Raw genomic sequence first — 24,853 nt, 5'->3', positions numbered from 1 at the left:
CTGGTACTTGAGACACAATGACCACAACATGTAACCCATACACCAACGCCCTGAACCGATTCTGCTAAACTACAAGCACAATTCCTGCTTTACACTCAAATGTCAGTTCTAAAACACACTTTTTTCAAAACACTACACACAATTATCTGCATTTGGCACAATTTTCATGAAGAAAATCTCTTGTTTTCACAAGGAACACACTGTCATTCAAAATGTAAAGTTAATTGCCCTACTATGCATACTGACTCATCACATGGGCAAACACCTGTCACACAGTTTTACAATTAGCAATCATCAGAGCTTTATTTCCCCGCTGCTTGGCCAGGGAAAACATCACTCATGATGTGGATGAAGTGCTGTGGCCAGACCAAAACAGAAGAGAGGATGCAGCATAGTTTTTTCTTTTTTTCACTGTAACTGTTTACAGTACATTCTTATGTTGTTTTGTATGTTGACCACTGTATGTGCAATTTTGTATTGGTTGGGATGTATACTGTGTAGTGTAAATTGTTTTTTTGGGAAAAAATAAAATATATTTGTTACCGTGTATTTATGTGTTTTGAGTATAAAAACAATATTCTAAAATAGTTTACAACACACTTATGTGTGTACTGTCTGTAGTAAGTGTAACACTGAACAAAAAAACGGCCTAAGTCATTATGATGAATGGAGACAGAGTGTTTTCCATTCATCATAGTGTTTTACATTAAGCACATCAGTGTTCAACTGGTTCTTATAAATGTCTATTCATATGTTGGTTTGTGTGTGTGATATGAAAACAAAATACCATTTAGAGAAGAAATAACATTGTTTTGAATGTAAAGTTTCATTTTGCAGGAGAACTGAGGGGTTTTGTCCATTGTGTGTGCGTTTTTTGATTTGTGTGTAGAGTTCTGAGAGTATGAGGCATGCTTTCAGAAAATGTGTAACTGTAATATCATATTTACTGTGACATCACCAATGAGCAGACAAAAGACACCAAGCAGGTAAAGATGGACCAATAGAAATCGTATGAACATAGCAGGACTAAATGCTGTTTCATGGGATCAAAGAGAATTAAAGACACATCTGTGTGAAAGTTAATTTTTGTCAGGTTATTGGAAAAAGAGAAAGATGAAAAATCCCAAATGAAAAGTTATAATTTAAAGTTAAAACGCCATAATTATGGGATATAAAGACTTCTTATCTCATAATTTTGACTCCATAATTATGACTCAATATTAAGACTTCATTTTAAATTTTATATCAGAATTATGACTTCTTTTCATAACTTCAAGTTTTAGTTTCATTGTTAAAACGTTTTATCACAAAATTCAGATTTTTATCTTATAACTATGACTTCACATTTGTTTGTTTTTCATTAAGGCCAAATCTTCAGTTTTTTTATAAAACAAACCCCGAGTCTCATGAAACCTCTACCCTAGTTTTTTTTTTATCTTAAAATGTTTGCTCCTGTTGACTCATATTAACAAAGGCTCAGATATCCTGTTACACAGATCAGTTTAAACCAGGGGAGTAGGATGAAAAGCTGCAGCTGTCACTCATCATCACTGTTTTAGACCCAGAAACACTGATGAAGGGTGAGTTCTTTCTTTCACTTTCTCCCAGTATTGGGCAGAACATCTTACATTTAAAATGACCTTGATTCCAACAGCTTTGAAAGGTTTTGCTGACCTCACATTTTAAATGAGCATTCATTTCTCATGAAAGTCTGAAAACTTTCAGATATGTTGTCCATTTGGAACTGTGGTTATAAGATAAACACAGTGCAGCTTTGAGGACATAAATATACGTCACAGTATAAAAGAATAAAAGCTGTGACTCTGTGTTATTCATACATCTTTTTAAACAAACAAGTGTCCTGGCATTCGTGTTTGTGAATTGTGTTGTCGCTGACACAGTAGGCCTCACCTCAGCTTTCACATACCCCGTGGAGGTCAGCTGACCTGCAGAGAGAGACAGTGAGAGCAGACTCTGTAATCTAAAACACGGTGTAGCACAGATCCAACTGACTGTCTGTCCATTACTCAGTAAGAGGGAGGATTTACCCAACTAACAAAGACCCTCTTTGAAACCTACACTCATATGTTTGAGGGATGGTACCTCCTGTCTGAATACTGTGTGGTAGTCACTTTAACAGTTCTTCCAACAATAAACCTTAAAGTTCAAATTTATTTGTGCAGCACAAGCGGCAACCTCCGGTCCTAAGATATGAAGCGGATGTGGAAGTGTTAAAAACTGCAGTTCCTCCAGTGTCCACTTGAGGCTAGCGGCAGAAACACCAGAAACCACAAACACACCCATTCAAAAAGCCAACCGTTAAAACGAATGATGCGAAGGAACAGCAGCTCTAGTTCCTGAACCTATCTTTCAGGCAGACCTCAAACACCCTGCAGAGGAAACTCGCCTTAAATAAAGAACAGAGAGATCAGAAACAAAACACAGAGAGAGAATGCACTAATGACGTCTCATCATTAGAGCAGATAGATCTGACTATAATAACTCTGTTTATTCTCTGACAGTGATCTCTCTCTGATTTAATCTGGTGTCGTGTGTGACAGTTTGAGACCTAACATTTCCACTGCAGCCCTGATGGTATGAAAATGAGCGCTTTGAAGGAAGGATGAATAAAAATGAGAACATGATTCAAAGTTAGAAGTTATAATCAGTTCTATATTTAATACAGAACAACAAATTCACGTGACTAACCTGTTTCTGTTGAAGTATAATGTCAGAATAGGATAGGTGTGTTTGCTTTTTTCCACAACTCAGACCTGTACACCAATAAAGCTCCTGCAGTATATGCACCCCCGTCTGAGCTGTGGCTTTGTGTGTGTGTGTGTGTGTGTGTGTGTGTGTGTGTGTGTGTGTGTGTGTGTGTATGTGTGTGTGTGTGTGTGTGTACACATACCTGCTGTATACATGTGCACTGCTTCTGTAGACACCATTCTTGTTGTTTCTGTGGTCGTCTGTGCAACTGAAGGTGAAAATCAGCTCATGAAACAGAGACAGGAAATTATTTACAGGTCAGCACATTTTGTGCGTGACTTCCAGCAAAGATAGAAAGCTGAGATAAGGAGCACACTCACACAACAAACTGCTCTCAGGTGCACAGCCACACAAAGACTGAAGAAAGGTAGAAAAGTCAGCACACTTAATGTCTTTTAATGTCATATAGTCTGGGCAGAATACCTGTTAATCCAAGATTTACCACTCATTCATTTGTCTACATTATAGTTCCCCTTTTGGACACCTTACAAGCTTCCTAAGTGAATGATAACATATCAATATGTTTGGTCTGGGTTATCTCTAATAACGTATTTAACCAAAGATAGATGATATCATGATTAACAGAGTCATATTGACCTCATATTAACGACACCACACCTTTAAATATTGCTTCAGTATCTTTGTATGTAGAACATGTCTGTTACCACTTTGTTTGGAAAAATCCAACAATGTTAAAATGTTACATAAATTCTAACATTAAAAGGTAACTCAGGGTGGCAACCGCAACATTAAAATCTGCTCAACTTAATATTCTAAGAACTCAAAAAGATGATGGTTGTCCAAAGTGAACTTGTCACGTTTGATGGTGTGCATGCATCTGTAGATTTATGACACTCTATCAGCTCCTCATAAGCAGAGCTAAACTCAGATCATGTTCACTGTCCCCATACATGTTTGCTTTTGTTGTTGTTTCGTTTCTCTGTATAAATGTATGCCTCTGCAGAAAATGCTAGATTAAATATCTTCTCACCTTCCTCTATGGTCAGATCTACATGATGTTTTTCATCATTGAACAACCCCGGTATATGTACTCTGCAGCCGTAGCGTCCGGCGTCTGACTCTGTGAGGTTCAGGATGGTCAATGAGACGTCTCCCTCGTCCAGCCATCCTCGTAACTGATACCTTCTTTCTGTGAACTCTTTGAGTCCATCTGTGGAGATGAGTTCTTTGCTGCAGCCTGAGTTGGGAATATCTCCTCGACCCCAGCACACCCGGCGTACAACATTTCTCTTTGTGTTGTAGCTACAGGGCAGAGTGATGTTCTGACCCACTCGACCAACAACTGACATGATGCTGCTGCATTCGCTAACTGAGGAGACACAAACAGAGTCTGTAAATGTCAGCGCTCTGTTCAGCAGAAAGATTAGAGTCCATGTTAGAGCTAAAAACTGTTAATATGAATGTCTTTTAGTTTTATTCATCATAGACTATATTAAAGAAAGAAATGTAGCCTCAAATCTGCATTCTCTCTGATGTCCAGCAGGGGGCTTCTTAAACTCTATTTCTTCAATTGTCTTTACTTCTCTATAGCTTTGATCTCATTTGATTTCTTTAATCTAATTATGTTGTTTTGATCACATTCTATCACTTGGGTCCTATTCTATTGCTTTGATCTCATTCTATTACTTTAATCTCATTCTATTGTTTTGACTTCATTTTATTGCTTTGATCTCATCGAAGTGAAATGTCCAGCAGGGGGTAACTGATCTGATTTTATATCAGTCTTTGAGAAAATGGTCGTCCTTCTCAGCTGATTTATTCCCTCAGTAAACAATGATGAGTGTATGGTCTCAATCTCCATTTTCAAGTCTTCTTCAAAAGAGCATGATGTTAAGATAAGCTAAGATAAGATAAAATAAGATACTCCTTTATTCGTTCCACAACGGGGAAATTCATGGAGTTACAGCAGCAAACAAGAAGGTGTACAGTACAAGAACTTCAACAAGAATATATATAGAAAAAAATGTCCATCAGAGACGACAGCTTGACCATAATTCTCCTGGCAGCCACCACCTCCACAGGGTCCAGGACTGAGCTGGCCTTCTTCACCAGTTTGTTCAGTCTTGCTCTCCTGTATCCTGTCCGCCCACAGCAGGTGAAATTTAGTAATGACCATTTATATGAAAACCTATTCTAAGCCAGCCAAAGTTAGCCTTCCAACTCATATGAGAGATTGCCTGAACTACAGAAAAATATTTTAAGCTAAGCTAGTAGTGTCAGCTTATAGATTGCTGTTAGCCCACTGTAGCTCCACCTTCTCTTCCATATATGGTTGCTTCTGGCTCCAATAAAAAAAAAAAGATAGTACACACTTGTCCCTGTTTTATGAATAATTCCTTGAGGTGAATTTAATACTACTACTACTACTACTAATAATAATAATAATAATATTAACAATAATATTATTATTATTATTGTTAATATTAAAAGTTTGATTTGGGGCTTTATTGCTGCTTCCATGTATAGACACAGGGCTACATGAACCTACAGCGTACACTACATTAAAGATTTGAACAGAAGTATAAATCAAGTTTTACATCAAACTGGGAAACTTAAATAAAGGCAGTTTCAGCAGCTTTCTATCGACACCGTGGAAAATTAAACAAACCCACTACTCGTCTTTGACCTCTCCACTCTTAAACATAGAAAGATTATTTCAGGTTTGAAAAGGTAAGATTTAGAATTTGATAACCTCAAAGAGATATTTGATGGCTAGCATGGTCTTCCAAAGGTCCCGGTTTAGGTTTGTGTAAACCTGCAGACTGTCTTAGATTTTATAATGGGTGTGGATGATGTCATCAGCAGAGCGCATGGTAAATATTTTAAACCCCACAGCCTTTTTTTTTTGGACAATATGTCTCTTGATTTGTAACTAGTCAAGTGAATCACAGATGTGTGTGTGATGTTATTGTGGATGGAGGATGAAATAAAAACACTGCAGGTAATCTACAAACCAGACACGTTCAGCATTGCAGACCCTGCCCCCAAAAGTGCTGAGACCTTTAAAAAGTACTATCCCCCAAACAGGGGCTTTTTAGGGGGGGGATTATCTACCCCTGAACTAAATTTAGACCCTGGGTCCACCAGTCGAAACGCACGTAGTTCCGGGGTAAAGTCCCTCGGGTCGAAAAACGCCTTATGTCTCTTTGTGTGAGACAGGAGTCCACTTCACTGAGTCTGGGGTTGAGCTGAGAGTCGACACAGACCAAACTTAACTGCACAGATCAGTGCATGTTTAAATCAAATGAATTAAGAAACCACCAAACAAGAAAATAAACAAACAAACAAACTATGAAAAAATAAACAAGGAAAAACAAACAGGACCTGAGAGGAGGGTGAGGAGCAGAACGATCTTCATGATGAACAGAGTCACACTGATAGACTGTTGGCACACACAGACCCCCCCCCCCTCACACCACACAAACCACAGCTGCTCTGCACACTGTAAAAAATGATCCTCTGTCACTTCAAATGTAAAACTAAACACATCTTTGTTCGGGGGATTTAAAAATAAATATTAACACACTTGAAGAAATAATTATAAACTAATATCATCACAGTACGTGTTCACTCATGATGTCTGAAGCAATCTGACTCCAGAGCAGCTTCTCTCCTGACAGAGGTCATCCTCCTGTTTACTGTGAGAGCCTTTAAAAATCTTAAACAACATGTGAAATGTTTATAAATATTCTAAAGTCCCATGCTTTACATTTTATTTGTGCATTTTGTACAAGCTGAACCTTTGATTCTCTTAATGTTAACCTTTGAGTCACTGAAAACTGTGAAGGACTAAAAAAAGCCTCATTAATACGCTCCCTGATGCAACATCCAAAGAGGGCTGTGAATCGGTTTCGTGCTGGGCAATCGTTTCTCATAACACGGTCAGCCTATGACTTCCTGTCTGTATCAGCTGTTTTCTGTCTCTGAAGATGAGGCACAGCTCCACACTGTGAAACATTACTGCAGATCAGACTCCTACAGGTATACTTAATAATACTTCTGGCTACATCATGAGCGTCTGTGTTCTGGCTTCATAGATTTCTTGTATTGACAAATCAAAACAGACGTACACCTCCTGATATGATATTAAGCATAAATATATAACCTGTGTCTTTATCTTTTGACCCCAAGCGGCAACTTCCGGTCTCAAAATATGAAGCCCATGTGGAAGTGTTATAAACTGCAGTTCATTGAGCGTCTGCTTGAGGCTGGATGCTGGATGCAGAAACACTGGAAAAAGCATACACATTAAATAAAAAAAGACGATCTTTGCAGCAGAAATAAACATGTTTATAGCCTGGTTCAAAAAACGGTTTAGGTCTGGAAAGCTCATTTCTCTATCCGCACACACTGTATGGGGGGGTGAATGTTTTTCTAACGCGGCGGTTCAGAAGATATTAAGATTACAAGTTTTGCCCATTTAAGGACATTACTGACTTGACTGACAGGGAACACTGTATCTGTTGGCGAGGAGGCTCAAAGCCCCCCTCTTTACCTCACACTAGCTCGACAGCAGTTAGGTTGAGTTCAGCATTTCCAATATGGCTCCTGCCAACGATTGGCTTCAAAACAGCGCTTCAGAAACAGATGGGTTACGTCACGGATAATACGTCCATTATGTATACGTACAGTCTATGGTTGACCCCACTCCCCAAAAACCTCTGGATACTTACTAACCAGGAAGATTTCCAGTCGATATTACAATTACTAAGATATTTTAATTATATTTGGTTTACCTTTAATCATTTTACTCTTTAGGTTTCAATTACATTTATTTGAATTAAAATAGATAATCAAGAAGTAGAAATATTTATGTCTATTTTCCTCCGTACTTTAAGGAATGCCTTAAACCTTTCCTCAGGTTAGTGATATCAACTATTGAAATGAAAGTTAAAGTTAAAACTTTAAACAATAGCATGCCACTCACCTGTCGGTCGGGGCTGCCACCTGCTGGTCAGAGAGGAGAACTGCAGTAAACTATGAAAAATAAAGTGCGATGGACCAAATGAGGATTTGATCATTTTAACACAGCTCAGGAAGCTGTGTGTAGCTTTCATCTTCATCACCATCAACACATTTAGAACCTAACCTTTTAACCACTCTGTGTTTAAAGCTATAGTGCTGTTAGCTTTTAGCATATACCTCACCAAACACCACCTGAGGAAGGAAAAAAATTCACCCCTGTACAGTGTGTGCAGATCAAGAAATGAACTATCCAGACTACACTTGTCTTTGAACCAGGCTGTAAATATGTTTATTTCTGCTGTAAAGATCAGCTTTTTTAAATTGGTGTGTATGTGGTTTCCGGTACTTCCAGAGCCAGCCTCAAGCGGATCCTTGATGAACTGCAGTTTTTAGCACTTCCAGATTGGACTCATATTTTTAGACCAGAGGTTGCCGCTTGGTTGAAAGAAATTACCTCTCTGAGTCACTTTCTCCTTCATCTACTGAATCTGCAAAGGTAAGCCGGAAACCATTGCCGCCGAATAAAGGGGTTGACGTAGCACCTGTAATTCAAGTAGCTGTAACTGATGCTAATTTGGGCTAGCTAAAACAGGCTGCAAACTAGAGTTTGAGACCATACATGACGTAATTAGTAAACGTCTTCAAACATTTTTAATCTAATGAAATAACATAAATATAAGAAATGAGGATATTACAGTTTGGTTGGTGATGGGCCTCTGGATATTGGAACAGTCCGAACGTTAATAAGAGGCGGGATAAACAACATAGAGGTATTTATTATTCAGTAGTTATCAGTGCTTTACTTTGGTACTCATTTATCTGACATTTTACTTTCATTCTTTGTTTTATCACAAATATTTGTACTTTATACGCCTGACATTACGAACTGGTGCGTTATTTTGTCTTTAATGAATTTCAAACTTGTATTTAACCTTTATGTTGATGGGTAAAGTCTAAAGAAAAAACTTTGTTAAGACAAAAAACAAAACCTTAAAGACAGACAGGACAAAGTTTCATATATGCAATGCAAACACATAAATCACATCAGATATTATGGTTCAATACAGCTTTATTTGTATCATGATTTTTTTTTTTATTAGACACTGCCTTCAACATTTCTGGTTTCATCCTCACTGTCTGAACAGCAACTAATGTTAAAGCTACTCCTTAAAGCTGTGTCCACCAGGTCATGTGACACAGAACAGATGTTACCTGAAGTAACCTGAGGTGAAAGACGTGTGAAGACAGAGAGAGGAAGAGGAGCATGGAGGGGAGGCGCCAGGTGAATATGATGTCCAGAAACTGTCTCTGCCTACTCGTACCTGTACTCGTACCTGTACTCCAGTAAAGCCGGTGTGCAATAATTCTCCCAGATATTTGTTTATTGTTTAAGTGCAGTTCTTTAAGCTGGGTCATTGACAGTCTCATGTTTCCTGAGTGTCTCTACACAGAGCTGTCCTCCTCCTCTGATTGGTCAGGCCTCTTGTCAGGCTCTGCTCTCTGATTGGCTCTCCAGACTCCTGCAGACACAGAACAAAACACAGTTAACACAGGACCTAACACAGAGTTTAATCTAGATTAGAATAATGTGACTCCACTTTTAATCCTCAAATTGATTAAATCAACCTGATCCAGAGGGGTATACTACGAAGCTGGATTTGCGGTTATCGAGGTAACTTCAGGGTTAACTCTGGATTTTCAGTACTATGACGGAGGTTCACTCCTTACCAGGGTAAATAACCATGGTTACTCATGCTGAACTCCTAACCTGCTTCGGGGCAGGTTATGTTCAGGATCAGAGATCAGTTTGGAGAAAACTCTGCCCACTGACCAATCAGCTCACTCGATCACAGAGCTCTGTGAGCTGATCAAGAGGGGAGGGGAGGGGAGGGGAGGGGAGGGGAGGGGAGGGGAGGGGAGGGGAGAGAGACGGGCAGGATACTTTGTCTACCTGTATGATTTTATATATAAATACTGATGACAGTTATTGATGATCTTTCCTGACATCAAACTTAAACAGAGTCTAAAATACACTAGTCAGATGAAATTGTTGTACTGCATTTAATACAAAACTTATCTCTTTGAAGCATGTTCTCATTTTTATTTCTCCACAGCGCTCAGTTTGATACCGTCAGGGCTGCAGCTGAAATATTACGTCTAAAACTGTCACACACAATACAAGATTAAATCAGAGAGAGAGATCACTGTCAAGGAATAAACAGAGTTATTATAGTCAGATCTATCTGCACTAATGAAGGGAAATAAGACGTCATTAGTTCATTCACTCTGTGTTTTTGTCTCATCTCAGTTCTTTCATGTTTCAAACAGCTGTGTTGAAGTTAATCTGGATTATGTCTTTAACTTCTTCATATTTTTCTAATATCAGTGCAGTGTTTGAAACATATGTGGATGTGGTGACGGCAGACTGTGATTGGTCACATGTTTCATTCTCCACCCCGTTCATGTGAACGCACTCAGGGTAATTCTGGATTGACTAATCATGTTGATAACCAGCTTCGTGTGACAGTTTAGTGCGATCTCCTTTGTCAGATTCAGTGAAGCCGGATCAGGAGAAGATATCTGGGATATGTTTAACTCGCTTCATAGTATATCCCTTCATATACAGGTCATCATGATTAGGACATAATTAGTCCATAGGGGGGCGCCACAATCCTCAAAACTGAAATTTCTTCACAGCTATTCTACATACAAGATTTATTGTTTGTGTGTGTGTGTTTTCGTGTGTGTGTGTGTGTGTGTGTGTGTGTGTGTGTGTGTGTGTGTGTGTGCACTGACTAAAACCAGCAGTCAGCAGCAGAGCAGGTATGAAGATGATGAAGGACGCTCTCAGTGTGTTCGTGATGAAGATCTGCAGAGTGTCTTCCTGCTGCTCGGCGGACTAAAAAAAGAAACACAGACGGTAGATGATGTTCAAAAACCTGTGGCCATGGTAACAACATCAAAATGACAAGAGACACAGACTTTTGAAGGTGTTCAATCGTTTTAACTTTGATTTAAAAAAGATAATAATGTCACGTGTTTGTTTTTTGTTTTTTTAGCCTTCTTAACTTTGACTGTCTCGCACATTAACATTGAAGTCAAAGCCACAGACTGTTTATCAAATGTGGATTTAATCACTTGGTTTTCAAAGTAAAGCTAAAGTAGAGCTGTCACATATCTACAGACTGTCTAACGTCCTGCAGGGGGCAGCAAAGATCAGTCTGTGTGAAGATGGTCCTCCTCAGCTGATTTATTCCCTCAGTAAACATGTTCCTCATGAGTGTAGGATCTCAATCTCTAGTTTACACTCTGTTTAAGCTAGCCCAATTCAGCATCAGTTACATCTACTTGAATTACAGATGCTAATCAAGCTAGCGTAGATTCATAACTTGCTAACCCTGCCCTCTCTTCGACTCCACCCTCTTTTCCAAATATTGTCACTTCAGGTGAAACAAGAACACTACGGGGACTCCAGAAATCCAGACTTGACCTTCAAAGCAGAAGTCCACAAAAAGCGAGGTGACGACACGTCAGACTTAGCTGTGCAGGTAAACAAAGTCAATAACCTGAAGTTATCTCAGGTGTTATTGAGCTGTCACTGATATATTCAGGATGGAGTAAATGTTTCAGTTTGTTCTGTTACCTGAACAAATGCCACCACTGGCTCTGTGAAGCTGCCTGCTGTGACATCACTTCCTGTCTGCTCTGTCACGTCTCTTGTGGTAAAACCTGCCAAACAGAAGAAAGAGTCAAAAGTACATTTAGAGTGAACCGGCGTGGAAAGGGTTAATTCTCAACCCTCTGTGTACTCTGTGATCTATGCTCACCTGCTGTCGTGTGCGGTGAGTTCACAGTCCAGGCATCCTCTCTGTCTGTGGGCTCAGAGACCACAGCGTGAGCTGCAGGAGGACAGACACAGAGAATTTAAAAACAAATATAAAAAATAAGAAACGTCTGTGAACTGATCTGTGATCGTCAGAGGAAGTTTGTGTCTCTGGACTTACATCTGGAGATGATGATGAGGTGGACGGTGGATGTTTGGTCGTTAAACAGACCAGGCAACTGAACTCTGCAGTGATAGAAACCAGCGTCTGAGGGACGAGAGATTAAGATCGACAGAGAGGAGGAGGAGGAGGAGTACCTGCAGAGTAGAGGAGATCCCCTGTGAGACTTTCAAAAAATTTCAGTTTATCTCTCTTTTGCAGAATTAGTTCGAACTTTTCAGCATCTGCCCATTCCCACTCAGTTTACCCATTTTACCCACATTACCCATGAGTCTCAGCTGCAGGTGCAGTGAGCTCACTGAGAGACTTTGACAAAAAAACAATCAGAGATGGATCTGATTCAAAAGAAAATTCTGCACAAAAAATACAAAGATTCAAAATGAATCAAAAAGGAGGAGGGACTGAAGTTTCAGATTTTAACCAAACGTCTCTGTTACACATGAATCACTAAATAAAGGTCCTCCTCCCCACACAAACTACAGAAGCAGGCATCAGGAGACAAGAACCTTTGACATCACACCTGTATGACATCATACCTGTATGACTTCCTGTATGTGGTCTGCCCTCCGGTCGTTGTGAGTACTGTGTTGTGGCAGGTGAACAGTGACGGCTCGCCTCTCCCCCAGCACACCTCCACATCTTGCTGACTCTCCGCGCCTGCGCGACATGGCAGCGTCACTCTCCTCCCAGCCACGGCCACCACCGTCTCCGTGGTAACCCCTGCCAGAGCGACAGGCACTGACAAATAAAAACAATAAACTCAGACCTGAATGTCTTCAACTGCAGTTCCTCTAATGTTCACCAGAGGCTGCTGTGGTCCAAGTTGAAACAAAACACCACACACAGCACCATCTGGTACCAACAAACTGCACTGAACACAAACCTGAACTCATTTTATTCAATATTAACTATTATCAGATATACCTGATGATCCTCTGGATACGCTTTGGCATCTCCTCCAGTATATGTGGGGTGTTTTAGCCTATCATAGCACAAAGACTAGCGGCAGGGGGAAACTGCTAGCACTTCAATTTAAAAAAAATTAAAATAAAAATTTACAAAAATAATGATTGTTAAGAAAAACTATAGACTGTTTAAACCATGGATGTAGTCTCTGTGAGATCACCTATTTGTTTCTGAAGCAGAGTTTTGAAAACTATCGTCGTCAAACTCACCTGAGTAACATAACAAGAACGATCTCTTCCCCTCTGAACCCGAGTTAGCATCGTTAACTAAAGCTAACGAAACAACTAGAACTAGACAGTCAAAAATGTCAGAGGAACAGAAAACAGAACAAGGCTTCACCAAAATAAAATAAAACTAACTGAAAGCTTCTGTTTGACTTTCTTTCAGTGAAGCTGAGACCTGCTGGAAAAAGGCACAACTGAAGGGTTTGATACTTGCACATCCAAAAGACCCTATGTTTGAAATCACAACCAGAATATTGTATCTGCTTCTGTCCCGAGCAGATGTTATTACTGTTTCACTGACGATAGAAATTAAAAACAGAATAAAAATCAGAGAGGAAACGCTTCAGTTTTATCTTTGTCAGTTTATTTATCAAAGATATGTTGAGTACTTTGGATAGATTTAAAATATATGTTCCACTATGTGGCTGTTTTTCACCAGCAGGTGGCAGTGTTTCCGATCCATCCTTTTCTGGCGTCCTGACTGCAGTGAAAGTCAGGAGAATAAACTAAATCTAACATGTAAACTGATCAAAACTCAACTAAAACTAAATTAAATAAATGTAATAAAACAAAACTAACAAACTGCAAAAAAGTCTGTACGAAATAATTACACAAATAAAAAGTATTTATAACCTTTTTTCCAAAAGCTGAAGAGTGAGGGAGAAATATTCGGTAACTTTACCAAAGATACTCAGTCAACATAAAACAAACAAACAAACAAACAAACAAACAAACAAACAAACAAACAAACAAACAAACAAACGAAAAGAGTAAATACACCTCCTTGATTATAAATGTGAGAGTAAAGATAAAAGTGTGAAAGTGAGGTTAGAGTTGTGAAAGTTATTGTGAGGCTGTCAGATGCATGCAGAGAGATTAATATAAACATCTGAATAAATTAGTTTTCTGTCTGACCATGTTTCCTTTAAAGTGACAGTAACAGGGTGGAGTTCCAGGTGCAGACTCACCTGAGAAGACACAGACGGCGGTGAGGGGGAGAAGCAGCATCGGCAGCATGTTGGTCTGATGGACACAGACACACACTGACACACACACACTTACTGACTGACGGTCAGACGGACAGACAGTCAGACACAGGATGGAGTGACTTGACTTCCCGTTTCCATCCCTGATGTATTTATAGATGGATTGGAGTTACCAAACAGGCTGGAGTCGACGGAAAAATAGATTTTGAAATCAGTGGAGTCCGACAGATCAGCTGCTGTCGACAGGAGGTCGTCCCACGACACGCTCACAGCTTCAGTTCAACACTGACACCACGTTCAGGGGAACACCGGTGTTCTGTTCAACATCAGCTTAGAGACTCAGAGTGTCCCTGAACGTCACACAAACAAAGAATACCTGTAGGTCATCCTCACTTAGGTGATCTAGGGTTACTTGTTCACAGCTCTCCTCTCTCCTGTCTTTCTCAGGTTCTGTAGTGTTTGTTTCTGTCCACTAGAGGGCAGCATATGTTCATAGGATTCGGTGCTGTTAATGACCTGAGCAAGAGGATGAAATATCCTCATATTATATAGTGTATATATTTATTATATGTATCATGTTTATTATGTTTTAATTATGTGTGTTACATCTATTAGGTTTAATGCATTTATTTTATGAATTAAATTATTCAGTTATATTTTTGATGTTTATCAGAACACATTATGTCCCTACGCAGATCAAGAAATCTTAAAGGTGTGAAAATGATGACATCATCATGCTCAACCAACCAATCCAAATGATTCAAATAAACACTGTCAGCCAATCTACTTCTTTGTCTCCTTCTCCCCTTGTCTCCTTCGACTCCTCTCTCCCTGCCCTGCTTCTCTGTCCTTGTGTCCTCTCCTTGTCTGTTCTCATTCCACTCCTCACTCCTTCTTCTTACCTCCTTTGTCTCTCCTACTCTCCTCCTGTGTCAGGTCTTTGCCCCTTCTCTTTCATCTCCTTCTATCTTCTCTCCATGCCTCCTCTTCTCCCCACTCTATTTGCCTCTCCTCTCCTCTCCTCTCCTCTCCTCTCCTCTCCTCTCCTCTCCTCACACTAACCCTAGCCTCCTATGTCCTTGTTGTAATATCCCGTGTGCTGACAGTGAAAACATCAGGGGTCAAAGGTCAGTGTTTCTTGGCCTCCCTCCGCTCTGATATGAATTCCTCTCTAATCACTGCAGATATAAATACTCCATATGTGTGTGAGCTCCTATCATGCATCACTCTGATGGTAAGGCCGTGTGACAACAGACATGTTGGTGTGTGTGTATCTGCGTTTGTGTAAGTGTGCTTCAGTTAAAGTTTAAACTGTCATAAAGTCAGTCATCCTAAAACGAGCTGCTGATACACAAACTACCGTAAATACTGTAATACATCACACACTTTAAATGATGTATCAGTAAAAATAAAACCTTGCCCACCAAACACCTTAAATCATGTGAACAAACTCTTTCATATTAGCCCCTACAGTCAGAAGCATTAAAGAGTGTGTCACAGTCTGCTGGACGGTTGTGAAACGCTTTTTGACACGCACACGGGACACAACTCTGACATTCTTCTCACAAAACTAAAGTCACATTAGAAACCTTTAATGGTAGTTCACCTAAGATACACTCAACAGCAGGAAGTGGCTCTACTGTCCTCTCTCCTGAGCGGAGGGAATGACAGGTGATGGGCTGATATGTGTGCCACTGTGTGATTGGATGAGAGTGCTCATCATACAATGAGCCCAGGACACTGCTCACTCATGGAAGGGTGTAGTCTCTCATGTAAGAGCTGAATGTGTCAATACTGAAGTAAACAAAGAAATATAACAATCAAACTAAAAGTGCTTACAGATTTTTTTCTCGATTGTTTACACACATTCTCTGAAAGCATGCCTCATACCCTCAGAACTCTGCACACAAATCAAAAAACACACACAATGGGCAAAACCCATCAGTTCTCCTGCAAATTAAACTTTACATTCAAAACAATGTTATTTCTTCTCTAAATGGTATTTTGTTTTCAAATGACACACACAAACTACCATATGAATAGACATTTATAAGAACCACTTGAACACCGATGTGCTCAATGTAAAACATTATGATGAATGGAAAACACTTCTTTTCTATTCATCATAATGACTTAGGCCTTTTTTTTGTTCAGTGTTACACTTACTGCAGACAGTACATACAGAAGTGTGTTGTAAAATATCTTAGAATATTGTTTTTATACTCAAAACACATAAATACACAGTAACAAATATATTTCATTTCCCCCCAAAAAACACTGTACACAGTGTACATCCCAACCAACACAAAGTTGCACATACAGTCTACATACAAAACAACAGAATAATTTACTGTATACAGTTACAGTAAATTTTAAATTAAAAAAAACTATGCTGCATCCTCTCTTCTGTTTCGGTCTGGCCACAGCACCTCATCCACATCGCAAGTAATGTTTTCCCTGGCCAAGCAGCGGGGAAATATAGCTCTGATGATTTCTAATTGTAAAACTGTGTGACAGGTGTTTGCCCATGTGATGAGTCAGTGTGCATAGTAGTGCAATTAACTTTAGATTTTGAATGACAGTGTGTTCCTTGTGAAAACAAGAGATTTTCTTCATGAAAATTGTGCCAAATGCAGAGAATTGAGTGTAGTGTTTTAGAACTGACATTTGAGTGTAAAGCAGGAATTGTGCTTGTAGTTTAGCAGAATTGATTCAGGGGGGTTGATGCATGGGTTACATGTTGTGGTCATTGTGTCTGAAGTCCCTTCAGCCTTCAGCTGCTCAGCACCCAGATTCTGGAACTCCCTCCCCCCACACATAAGACAGTAAGACTCCATCACATCATTCAAACCTCAACTCAAAACTCACCTGTTCATACTGGCATGTTCTCTTTAGCTGAACTCTGTGCACTTCACTTGTTTTTATTTTATTTCTTATTTGTGTGACTTGAAAGGCACCTCCAAATAAAATGTATTATTATTATTATTATTATTATTATTATTATTATTATTATTATTACTAAAAGCATGTTCTCCCAGTGCATGCGTGGGTTCTCTCCGGGTACTCCGGCTTCCTCCCACAATCCAAAAACATGCTCATGTTGATTGATCACTCTACATTGCCCGTAGGTGTGAGTGTGTGCATGAATGGTTGTCTGTCTCTCTGTGTTAGCCCTGTGATAGGTTGGCGACCTGTCCAGAGTGTACCCTGCCTTCCGCCCGAAGCCAGCTGGGATAGGCTCCAGCCCCCCGTGACCCCTAACGGGATAAGCGGTCAAGATAATGGATGGATGGATGGATGGATGATTACTAAAAAGCACGGGTGGGCAGTGAACCAGTTACAAACCAGAGCAGCCCGGTGGAAACTTAAGTTGTCCCAAATGACAACGTACGTGAGCTGCTCTTGGCCGTCTATCTGATCTGGTGGAATGAGTGTGTTGTGTAGGGTGTCCAGGAATGTGATCAGATGGGCAGTGTTGTAGGGACCAAGGGTAGCATGGTGATGGATGACGCCGTGGTAGGTAATCGCTGCACACATTGTGATGTTCCCTCCACACTGGCCAGGGACTTCAACAATGGCACGTTGGCCGATGATATTCCTTTCCCTCCTTCGTTTTTTTCTGAGGTTGAATCCAACCTCATCGAAATATAAGAGAATATTCTGATTCAAAGCACTTTGTAATGTCTGTTTTCAAAGCTGCTATATAAATAAACTTTATTAATATTCTGTCCCTGCTGCTTTCGAGTAAGGAAAAATCATTACACACAGATTGAAGTGATAATAAAGAAACATGATCATGATCAGGTTAAAAGAAAACACTGTCTGTATTTCAGTGGCTTCAATTAAAAGCTACGACATGTCCTCCAGTAAACCACATCCAAATGACACGACTACACCCAAGTGTTTTTGGTTCATATGCCTTCTGCCTGGAGATGAAGGGAATAAGACAATAATTCATTTACACATGAAAACATTTTAGTAAGTACAACAAATATTTCTATGCTCACTCACTCACTTTTTTTAATTTATGTATTTATTTATTTTGTATTTCGGTTTCCTGTGAAGCAGGATTGGTTATATCAGTATGGGTAGGCTACTACAGCCTCCCCATGACCTTTATCTTTATCCACTTAGCTCACCTTTAGTTGTTGACGTCAGTTACATCCCTCTGATGGAAGGTTTCGTACGAGCAGTCATTATCAATAACTTCACATCCTTGCTAAATGATTCTGAGAACCTCCTGATGACTACCTTAAGATTCATCTGGAAGGATTAATACATTTTAAAGCTGCTGTGCGTGACGTTAAACTGAATGCTAATAGATACTAATGATTTAGCCTCTCAGTCTCTCAAACAGTTTAGAAATCAGTCTGAACTCTTTGAGGCAGCTTGAGTGTTTCCCAGCCTGTCAGTCTCACATTAGAATCGTGCTTATTAGCTTTATGCTGAGCAGCTTCAGGCCTGTTAGCATGATGTGGGTAACACTCATAGTTAATGCTGCTCTTTGTGAACCATCCACGTCCTCTCACTCGCCCTTATTAGCATCACATCATTAGCATCAGCGGCCCTCAGCCCTCGCACCGCTGTTAGCTGCATGCTAATGTGAGCCGAAGAGGTTCAGACACGGTGGATTAATGAGCGCACAAGGAAGCGGAGGACGGACGATGAAGAAAAGGAGGAAAAGGGGGTGAACGCTTTCTATGGCAACGGGACAGAAGGGCTCAGGCACAATGTCATTACAACTGATCACACACACACACACACACACACACACACACACACACACACACACACACACACACACACACACACCATTATCTGTCCGCTGTGTCCAACACAGCATTCAAGTACTCATCAAACACAGCAGACGACACCTGATACCTTCATAAAACCCTGAGCTCCTACACACAGAAATCTATGGAGGCCCAGAGAGCCCAAAATGAAAACAACAAAATGAATATTTAAGCGTTTATTTAACTAAACCTCTTCATTAAACACTTTAACATCAGAAACTTTCTCCACTCTGTTTGATTCCTGTTTCACCCCTGTCTTTTTTCTAAAGTCGGTTGGCTTTCAACGATGCCTCTTTTTAATTCAGCTGTGATGTCACGGCCTCAATAAACTCTTCAGCCACTCACCTTTTTACAGAGTGTGTGACCAGTTAGCCGCTGTTGGAGGAACAGTGTTAAAAAGTAGAGCCATCAGCGTAATCCTAAAGTGATTAAGGTCTATTTTGTCCCTTTCAGCACACCGTAGTTAAGCTGCCGCAGTGTCTTCCTGCTTCCCGCTGCCTCTGTGATGTCAAATAACGACACCACCACGCTGTTAAAAGCCACATATCACTTTAAACTCTCAGACGGCTCAGTGGACAGGTCAGAGTAATCTACTCTTTGTGTCAAACTGAATAAATATCATGAAGTACTTTGAGTCTAAGCTAACAGCTAAAAGCTAAGCTTCAGGTGCAGCTGATCAGACTGATGTCAGCGGGTGACCACATCGCAACAGTCAGCTGTCAGCCTGCTTCCTGCTCTCTGTGTCTCTCAATGGGGCCATCATTTACTAAATGAACATCATGCTTTGTTGAAGAAGACTTGAAACTAGAGATTAAACTCATTAATACTTACTGAGGGAATAAATCAGATGAGGAGGTCAACCATTTTCTCACAGACTGATAGACAACTCCTAGGAGTCGCCCCCCTGCTGGACGTGAGAGAGAATACAGGTTTAAAGCACTTAAGACTCCACTCACTACTTACATACAGTTTATATCTTTAATAGGAGGCCCTTTCTAAACACCAGATCTTATTTTGAAGGGAATCTGAACGTTTGTGTGTTTATAATAAGAGGAGGATCATCTTACAAGCTTTAACCTGATGTCAGGATGAAACAGACTCCATTCCTCTCCACTCTGTGTGTTTCCGGTGTGATGCTGAGCTCTGTGTTCCTGTCTTTACAGTCAGATCAGATAACTGAAGCTTTTAACACTCAGCTTTAATACGAACAGAACAAACTGAATCTCTGTTCCTCCACTCTTTATGTGCTCAGGCAAAAACATAACAGAGTCTGAGAGGAACCTCAGAGGAGCTGAATCCTGTCCATTAAGTACCGCTGACCGTACATAAACACCTGAACATGAGATCAGACTGACGCGCAACTTTTTACAGTGTAAACCACTTCAAAGCTGATCCAGAGTCTATAAAACACGAGGAACACGATAGGTTTAAAGTTTAGACAGCACACACACACACACACACACACACACACACACACACACACACACACACACACACACACACACACACACACACACACACACACACACACAATTTACGGCTCTTTAGACTTTTTTAATGTTTGGGAGTTTTACAGCAGAGTTAATTGTTTATTGCTTCGATCAGAGTAAACCTCCATCTTCATCATCCTCATCATTCTCATTGTTGACATCATCATCAGCAGGAACAGTACTGAAACAAGCAATCAGGGAAAAGTAAAAGCATGCGAACATAACAAAATAGAATTGTGCATGTTAAGTTTGTGTTATTGAATGTGTATCTGTCTGTGTGTGTTTGTTTGTGTGTGTGTGTGTGTGTGTGTGTGTGTGTGTGTGTGTGTGTGTGTGTGTGTCTGTGTGTGTGTTAGTTCAGTCTTATGCTGTCAGACTCCAGCTGGACCCCTTCTTTTTCTTCTTCTTCTTCTTCTTCTTCTTCTTCTTCTTCCTGTACTCCACCTGTTGCTCTTCATCATCCTCTTCCTCTCCTCCTGTCTCTGCAGAGCTACTTCTTCCTCTCCATCCTGTCCTCCACCTGTTGCTCTTCATCATCCTCTTCCTTTCCTCCTGTCTCTGCAGAGCTACATGTCAGTAATCTGTCGCTCCCCTCAGCATCGGATCAGAGCTGAGAAACTAACACCTTTGTTCTGTCAGTGGATCAACAGGTGAACTTCAGAGAACTCTGATTCATGAGGTTGGAAAGAGCTACCCTAAATCCTCATATATATAAACCAGGCCTTTATATGAACCAGGCTTGTATCAGAGGCAGGCCTTTATATCAAACTCTCTGTCTGAGAGGTAAAACTGTTGATATTTTAGTCCACCTGACGGTTTGACTAAAGGGTTGACTTTGATCAGCATCTAAAACCTGAACCATGCTTTAGTGCATAATCAGCAGAAAGGGTTAAAACAACCTCCTCCTCCTCCTCCTCCTCCTCCTCCTCCTCCTTCTCCTCGTCCATCAGTGTTGAACGTCCTCCGGCTGTACCATCGTCTGCTCGGTCCAGCTGGAGCGGAGGAGGACGAGAGACGAGGAAGAAAACCTGATGTCTGTGAGATTCTGCAGGTTTAGTCCTCAACACAGACACTGAAATAATCATTGAGTTAAAACAAGCTTCAGATCGAGTTCAGAGAGTTTGAATCTTTAAGTGTAACACAGATATCTGAACCTGAAATCACCAGTAATTTGGGTTCGGTAGAGTCTCCTCCATATCACCACAGAGTCACAGATGTTCTTGTCTCCACCCAAACCTTACTGCAGATAAACCCGTCAGCTTGTCTTTAGTCTGCACAGAGACGGCAGGAACATGGGCCGACACGTTCATATGAAACATAAACATCAGCTAGGTCATCATCTGATGGAGTCTCAAAGAAAACTCCGTCTGAGAGCTTCACGTCTGTCAACAGCGACCCCACTCTAACTTGTAATTTCAGGAATGTGCGGCTGAAAATTTAAAGGGACGGGCTGCCATTTTTAGCCCTGCTGTTAATAATTCAGGGTCAAAGTATGTGTGTGTGTGTGTGTGTGTGTGTGTGTGTGTGTGTGTGTGTGAGAGGGGGGCAGTGCTGACGGGTTTATGTTCGCTCCACATTTTCTCACTCTGAACCCAAACTCTGCAGCTTTACTCAGTAAGATGAAACTTTAAATCAGCCGTCTGAATATAAACCAAACCTTCCTGCAGCCGGGCGGATCCTTCTATGGAGACCATTCTGAGCCGGAGGTCAAAGGTCACAGCTGAGAGTCTGATCACAAACTGCTGAGACGATCTGTGGACTGAAACAAAAACATCAACCCGTCAAATTTACCCGGCGTCAAACTTTAACTGTTACTCTGCTCATAAAAACTTTATGCAGCTGAAATGTTCAATAAGAAGTAAAAAAAAAAAACATGTTTAAAAAACACAATTGCACTCTCATGTCTATAAGCTAAATATGAAGCCTAGCTTAGCATCCAGAATGGAAAAAATGTCAAACTTTTAGCTTAACCTAGCATAAGGACTGGGAACAGGAAAGAGAGAGCTAGCCTAGCTTAGCATACAGGAAACAAGGGACAACAGCTAACTTTGATTAGCATTTAAACCTGGAAGACTAGGTACCAAGTGAAACTAGGCTAGCTTAGTGTAGCATAAATACCAAAAACAAGAAGTAAACATCTGGCTTAGCTTAGCATTAAGACTGGCAGCAGAGAGAAAAAAAGCTAACTTAGCTTTCTATAAAAAATGCAAGCGATGAAACAGTTAGCTTTGCAATCCAAATGGAAACAGTGAGCTTAGCTTAGCATAAAGACTAAATAAGTGGGCTTATTAGAATGTGTAGAATGTTTCATAAGCAATGGCTTATTACACATTCTTGAAATAAGGCGGTACGGCTGAAATAGCCTAGCATAATGACTTGAGGGAAAAGGAAAAAGCTAACTTAGCATATAGACTGAATATAAAGGGGGGAAACTTGCTCAGCTCAGTAATATTAGCTTAGATAGATATTCTCAGTGTTTAGCTAAGTGTAAAGACTGGAATAAGAGAGAAAGAGCTAGCTTAGCATGGCAACTTACAATAAGAAAGTATGTAAACAGAGAATAGCTTATTTAGCTTAGCATGCAGAGTGAAAAAATAAGAACTAGTTAAGCCAAGCATTAAAACTGGGAACATGTGGAAACAGCTATTTAACCTGTTATAAATATTGTAAACAGATGGAACAGTTAGCTCAGCTTAGCATGAAGACCTGATATGTAAAATCACTGTTCATTCTATGAGACTGAACAAACTGTCACTGCTCCGGTGTTTTGACTCATAACTGAAGCTCTTATTTGTTTGTTCTATAAAATGTTAAATGTTTTTATATTTCATACTTTAATATGTGTCTTCACCGTTAAACCTCAGACTCTGTAAACAAACTAAACAAAAACCCTGTTTAGAGTTTGTGAGTCATGGGAACAAAGGTCGCAGAGGGAGAGCTGCAGATTTGAATAGAAATCTGACGTGATGTGATTGAAAGCTCTTTTTTCAGATTCACAGACGTTTCCTGAACATTCAAGGACGTTAGAGCCCCGAGCGGCTGTAAAACTCAGTCCCTGATGAGTTCATGTGTGTGTGTTGATCTGAGTGCGTGTGGATCTGAGTGTGTATCATTGTGTGTGGGTTGACTTGTGGTGTTGTGCTGGCAGAGTCTTGCCTGATTCACAGAGTTAAAAAGTTTTCACAGGAAGCGTCAGTCAGCAGATTTTATTTCTTCTGTGAACGGCCGACAGAGACAAAGAAACAACAAATTTAAACCTGTGAGTCAAACTGAAGAACGAGCAGAGGGTTAAAAACAGCTCTCTGATTTCATCTGAAAATCCTCTTTTGTGACTTCTCTTTATTTCCTCTTGGCTCTGAGTCTACAGAAACAGCAGTGAGCGTTTGACTCAGTGAAGTTAATGCTGTAAAACCAGACATCACGTTTAAATAATCAGAAATAAAATCTTAAGTTTACAGAAGTTTGAAACATTTAGGTCATAAAGATTTTAAATAAACAAAGCGTTTAAAGTCTAAAAAATGACATCACAGAAAAAACAAACAAGGTAGTCACTGTATATATTTGAGATTTCTGGTGAAAGATTTGAATCCTTTATTTCAAAAACAAAAAAAGTTGAATTGTCAGAGTGATCAAGATGTTATATTCTCGTCTCCTCTTCTGAAATAGTTTAGCTTTTTGTTTTGTTTTATTGAATAAATCTGAAAGTATTCAGGCCGTCAGTTATTATTTAAATTGTTGACTCACTCAACCGTACCATATATAAAAGAAACGTTTGAGGCGTCTCACAGAAAGGACGAAATAATAATTAAAAATACGAACGTTGACACAAAAACATGTCCCTTGAAACAAAAATATCTCAACACTAAAAAATTTTCACAGTTAAAAAACTTCAGATGATTTTTTACAAAGCTGATGTTCTTTGTTTACTGAATTATGAACATTATGGTTATTAATTGACGAGACCTTTCAGTCAGGGTTAAGAAAGGTCGTACACATTTGAGAACGTTTTTTAAGAATAAGTTTAAATCAATGAAGACACTTCACTTTTTACAGCATGTTTAATGAATAAACAAAAGACGAAATAAATAAATAAAAATGTAACAAAATGATGACGAAAGCGCTCAAAGAGAGGACGCAGAAGAAACTGGAAGGGTCAGTTTTTCAGAAAAAAATATGAAGCAAGGGATAATGTATGGTGAGCAGGTAATTATGGGATATGGAATCCAGACAGGGTGAGATAAGACCTAGATACAAAACGTGCTTATTACCCGGCTACTTACTTAAAATACAAACACGGTTGCAAAAAACCTTTATTAAAATAAAATGTATCGATCTAAAATGATATATGTTAACAGTTTCTAAAAAATAGCCCAAGTGCGATGGATAGCGATGTATTCTTATCTGCCTTTTGCGGTCGACACACCTTTAAAAACAACGAAGCAAAAGTCACAACTTTGAACCCTGCTGCTATCATCACCAACGCTAATGGTTTAAGTTTCTTTGGAGAGATCGGTAACTTAAAGCTTCTCTCACCTCAACGAATGACAACAGGCCTTTTTATAATCACCTAGATTTTTTTTTATTAAAATCTTTTACGTTTTCAATAATTAAAAGTTTGAAAGAAAAAAAAATGGT

At 39.8% G+C, this 24,853-nt stretch overlaps 2 protein-coding genes across 7 annotated transcripts in view; both read right to left on the bottom strand.

The window, feature by feature from the left end:
- Positions 1 to 4,264, bottom strand: part of LOC117813360 (hepatitis A virus cellular receptor 1 homolog) — a 32,760-nt gene extending 28,496 nt beyond the window's left edge. For 2 of the 5 annotated variants that reach the window (XM_034684532.1, XM_034684533.1), the window contains exons 1-3: positions 3,761 to 4,264; positions 2,912 to 2,983; positions 1,912 to 1,946 (exon numbers count right to left, since the gene is read on the bottom strand). In XM_034684532.1, coding sequence (XP_034540423.1) covers positions 1,912 to 1,946; positions 2,912 to 2,983; positions 3,761 to 4,079 — 426 coding nt within the window. In that variant the 5' untranslated portion in view covers positions 4,080 to 4,264. The remainder of the gene's footprint in view (positions 1 to 1,911; positions 1,947 to 2,911; positions 2,984 to 3,760) is intronic. The other 3 variants (XM_034684534.1, XM_034684536.1, XM_034684535.1) reach the window with 2 other exon arrangements.
- Positions 4,265 to 8,806: 4,542 nt separating this feature from the next.
- On the bottom strand, positions 8,807 to 14,409 carry LOC117812203 (T-cell immunoglobulin and mucin domain-containing protein 4-like). 2 transcript variants are annotated; one of them, XM_034682834.1, is made up of 7 exons: positions 13,918 to 14,409; positions 12,296 to 12,497; positions 11,760 to 11,896; positions 11,583 to 11,654; positions 11,399 to 11,484; positions 10,552 to 10,654; positions 8,807 to 9,275 (listed from the first exon to the last, which is right to left on the bottom strand). In XM_034682834.1, exons 1-7 carry the CDS (start codon positions 13,964 to 13,966, stop codon positions 9,199 to 9,201), a joined length of 726 nt encoding a protein of 241 aa, XP_034538725.1. In that variant the 5' UTR covers positions 13,967 to 14,409; the 3' UTR covers positions 8,807 to 9,198. The 2 variants fall into 2 exon arrangements, with proteins under 2 accessions (XP_034538725.1, XP_034538726.1); XM_034682835.1 differs by having other exon boundaries at positions 12,296 to 12,479.
- Positions 14,410 to 24,853: the final 10,444 nt, after the last annotated feature.

Source organism: Notolabrus celidotus, chromosome 5 (genome assembly GCF_009762535.1).
Source record: "Notolabrus celidotus isolate fNotCel1 chromosome 5, fNotCel1.pri, whole genome shotgun sequence".
Taxonomy (NCBI): domain Eukaryota; kingdom Metazoa; phylum Chordata; class Actinopteri; order Labriformes; family Labridae; genus Notolabrus; species Notolabrus celidotus.
Note: the sequence above shows the minus strand (reverse complement) of the source record. Positions and strands in the feature narration are given on the sequence as shown.

Bases quoted from the DNA above. Each gene is read 5' to 3' on its own strand.
- LOC117812203 (XM_034682834.1), bottom strand. From the start codon at position 13,966: ATGCTGCCGATGCTGCTTCTCCCCCTCACCGCCGTCTGTGTCTTCTCA. The intron at 11,485-11,582 runs GTGAGCATAGAT...TCTGTTTGGCAG, and splicing joins CTCACCGCACACGACAGCAG to GTTTTACCACAAGAGACGTG. The intron at 10,655-11,398 runs GTAACAGAACAA...TTCTTTTTTTAG, and splicing joins CAGTGGTGGCATTTGTTCAG to TCCGCCGAGCAGCAGGAAGA.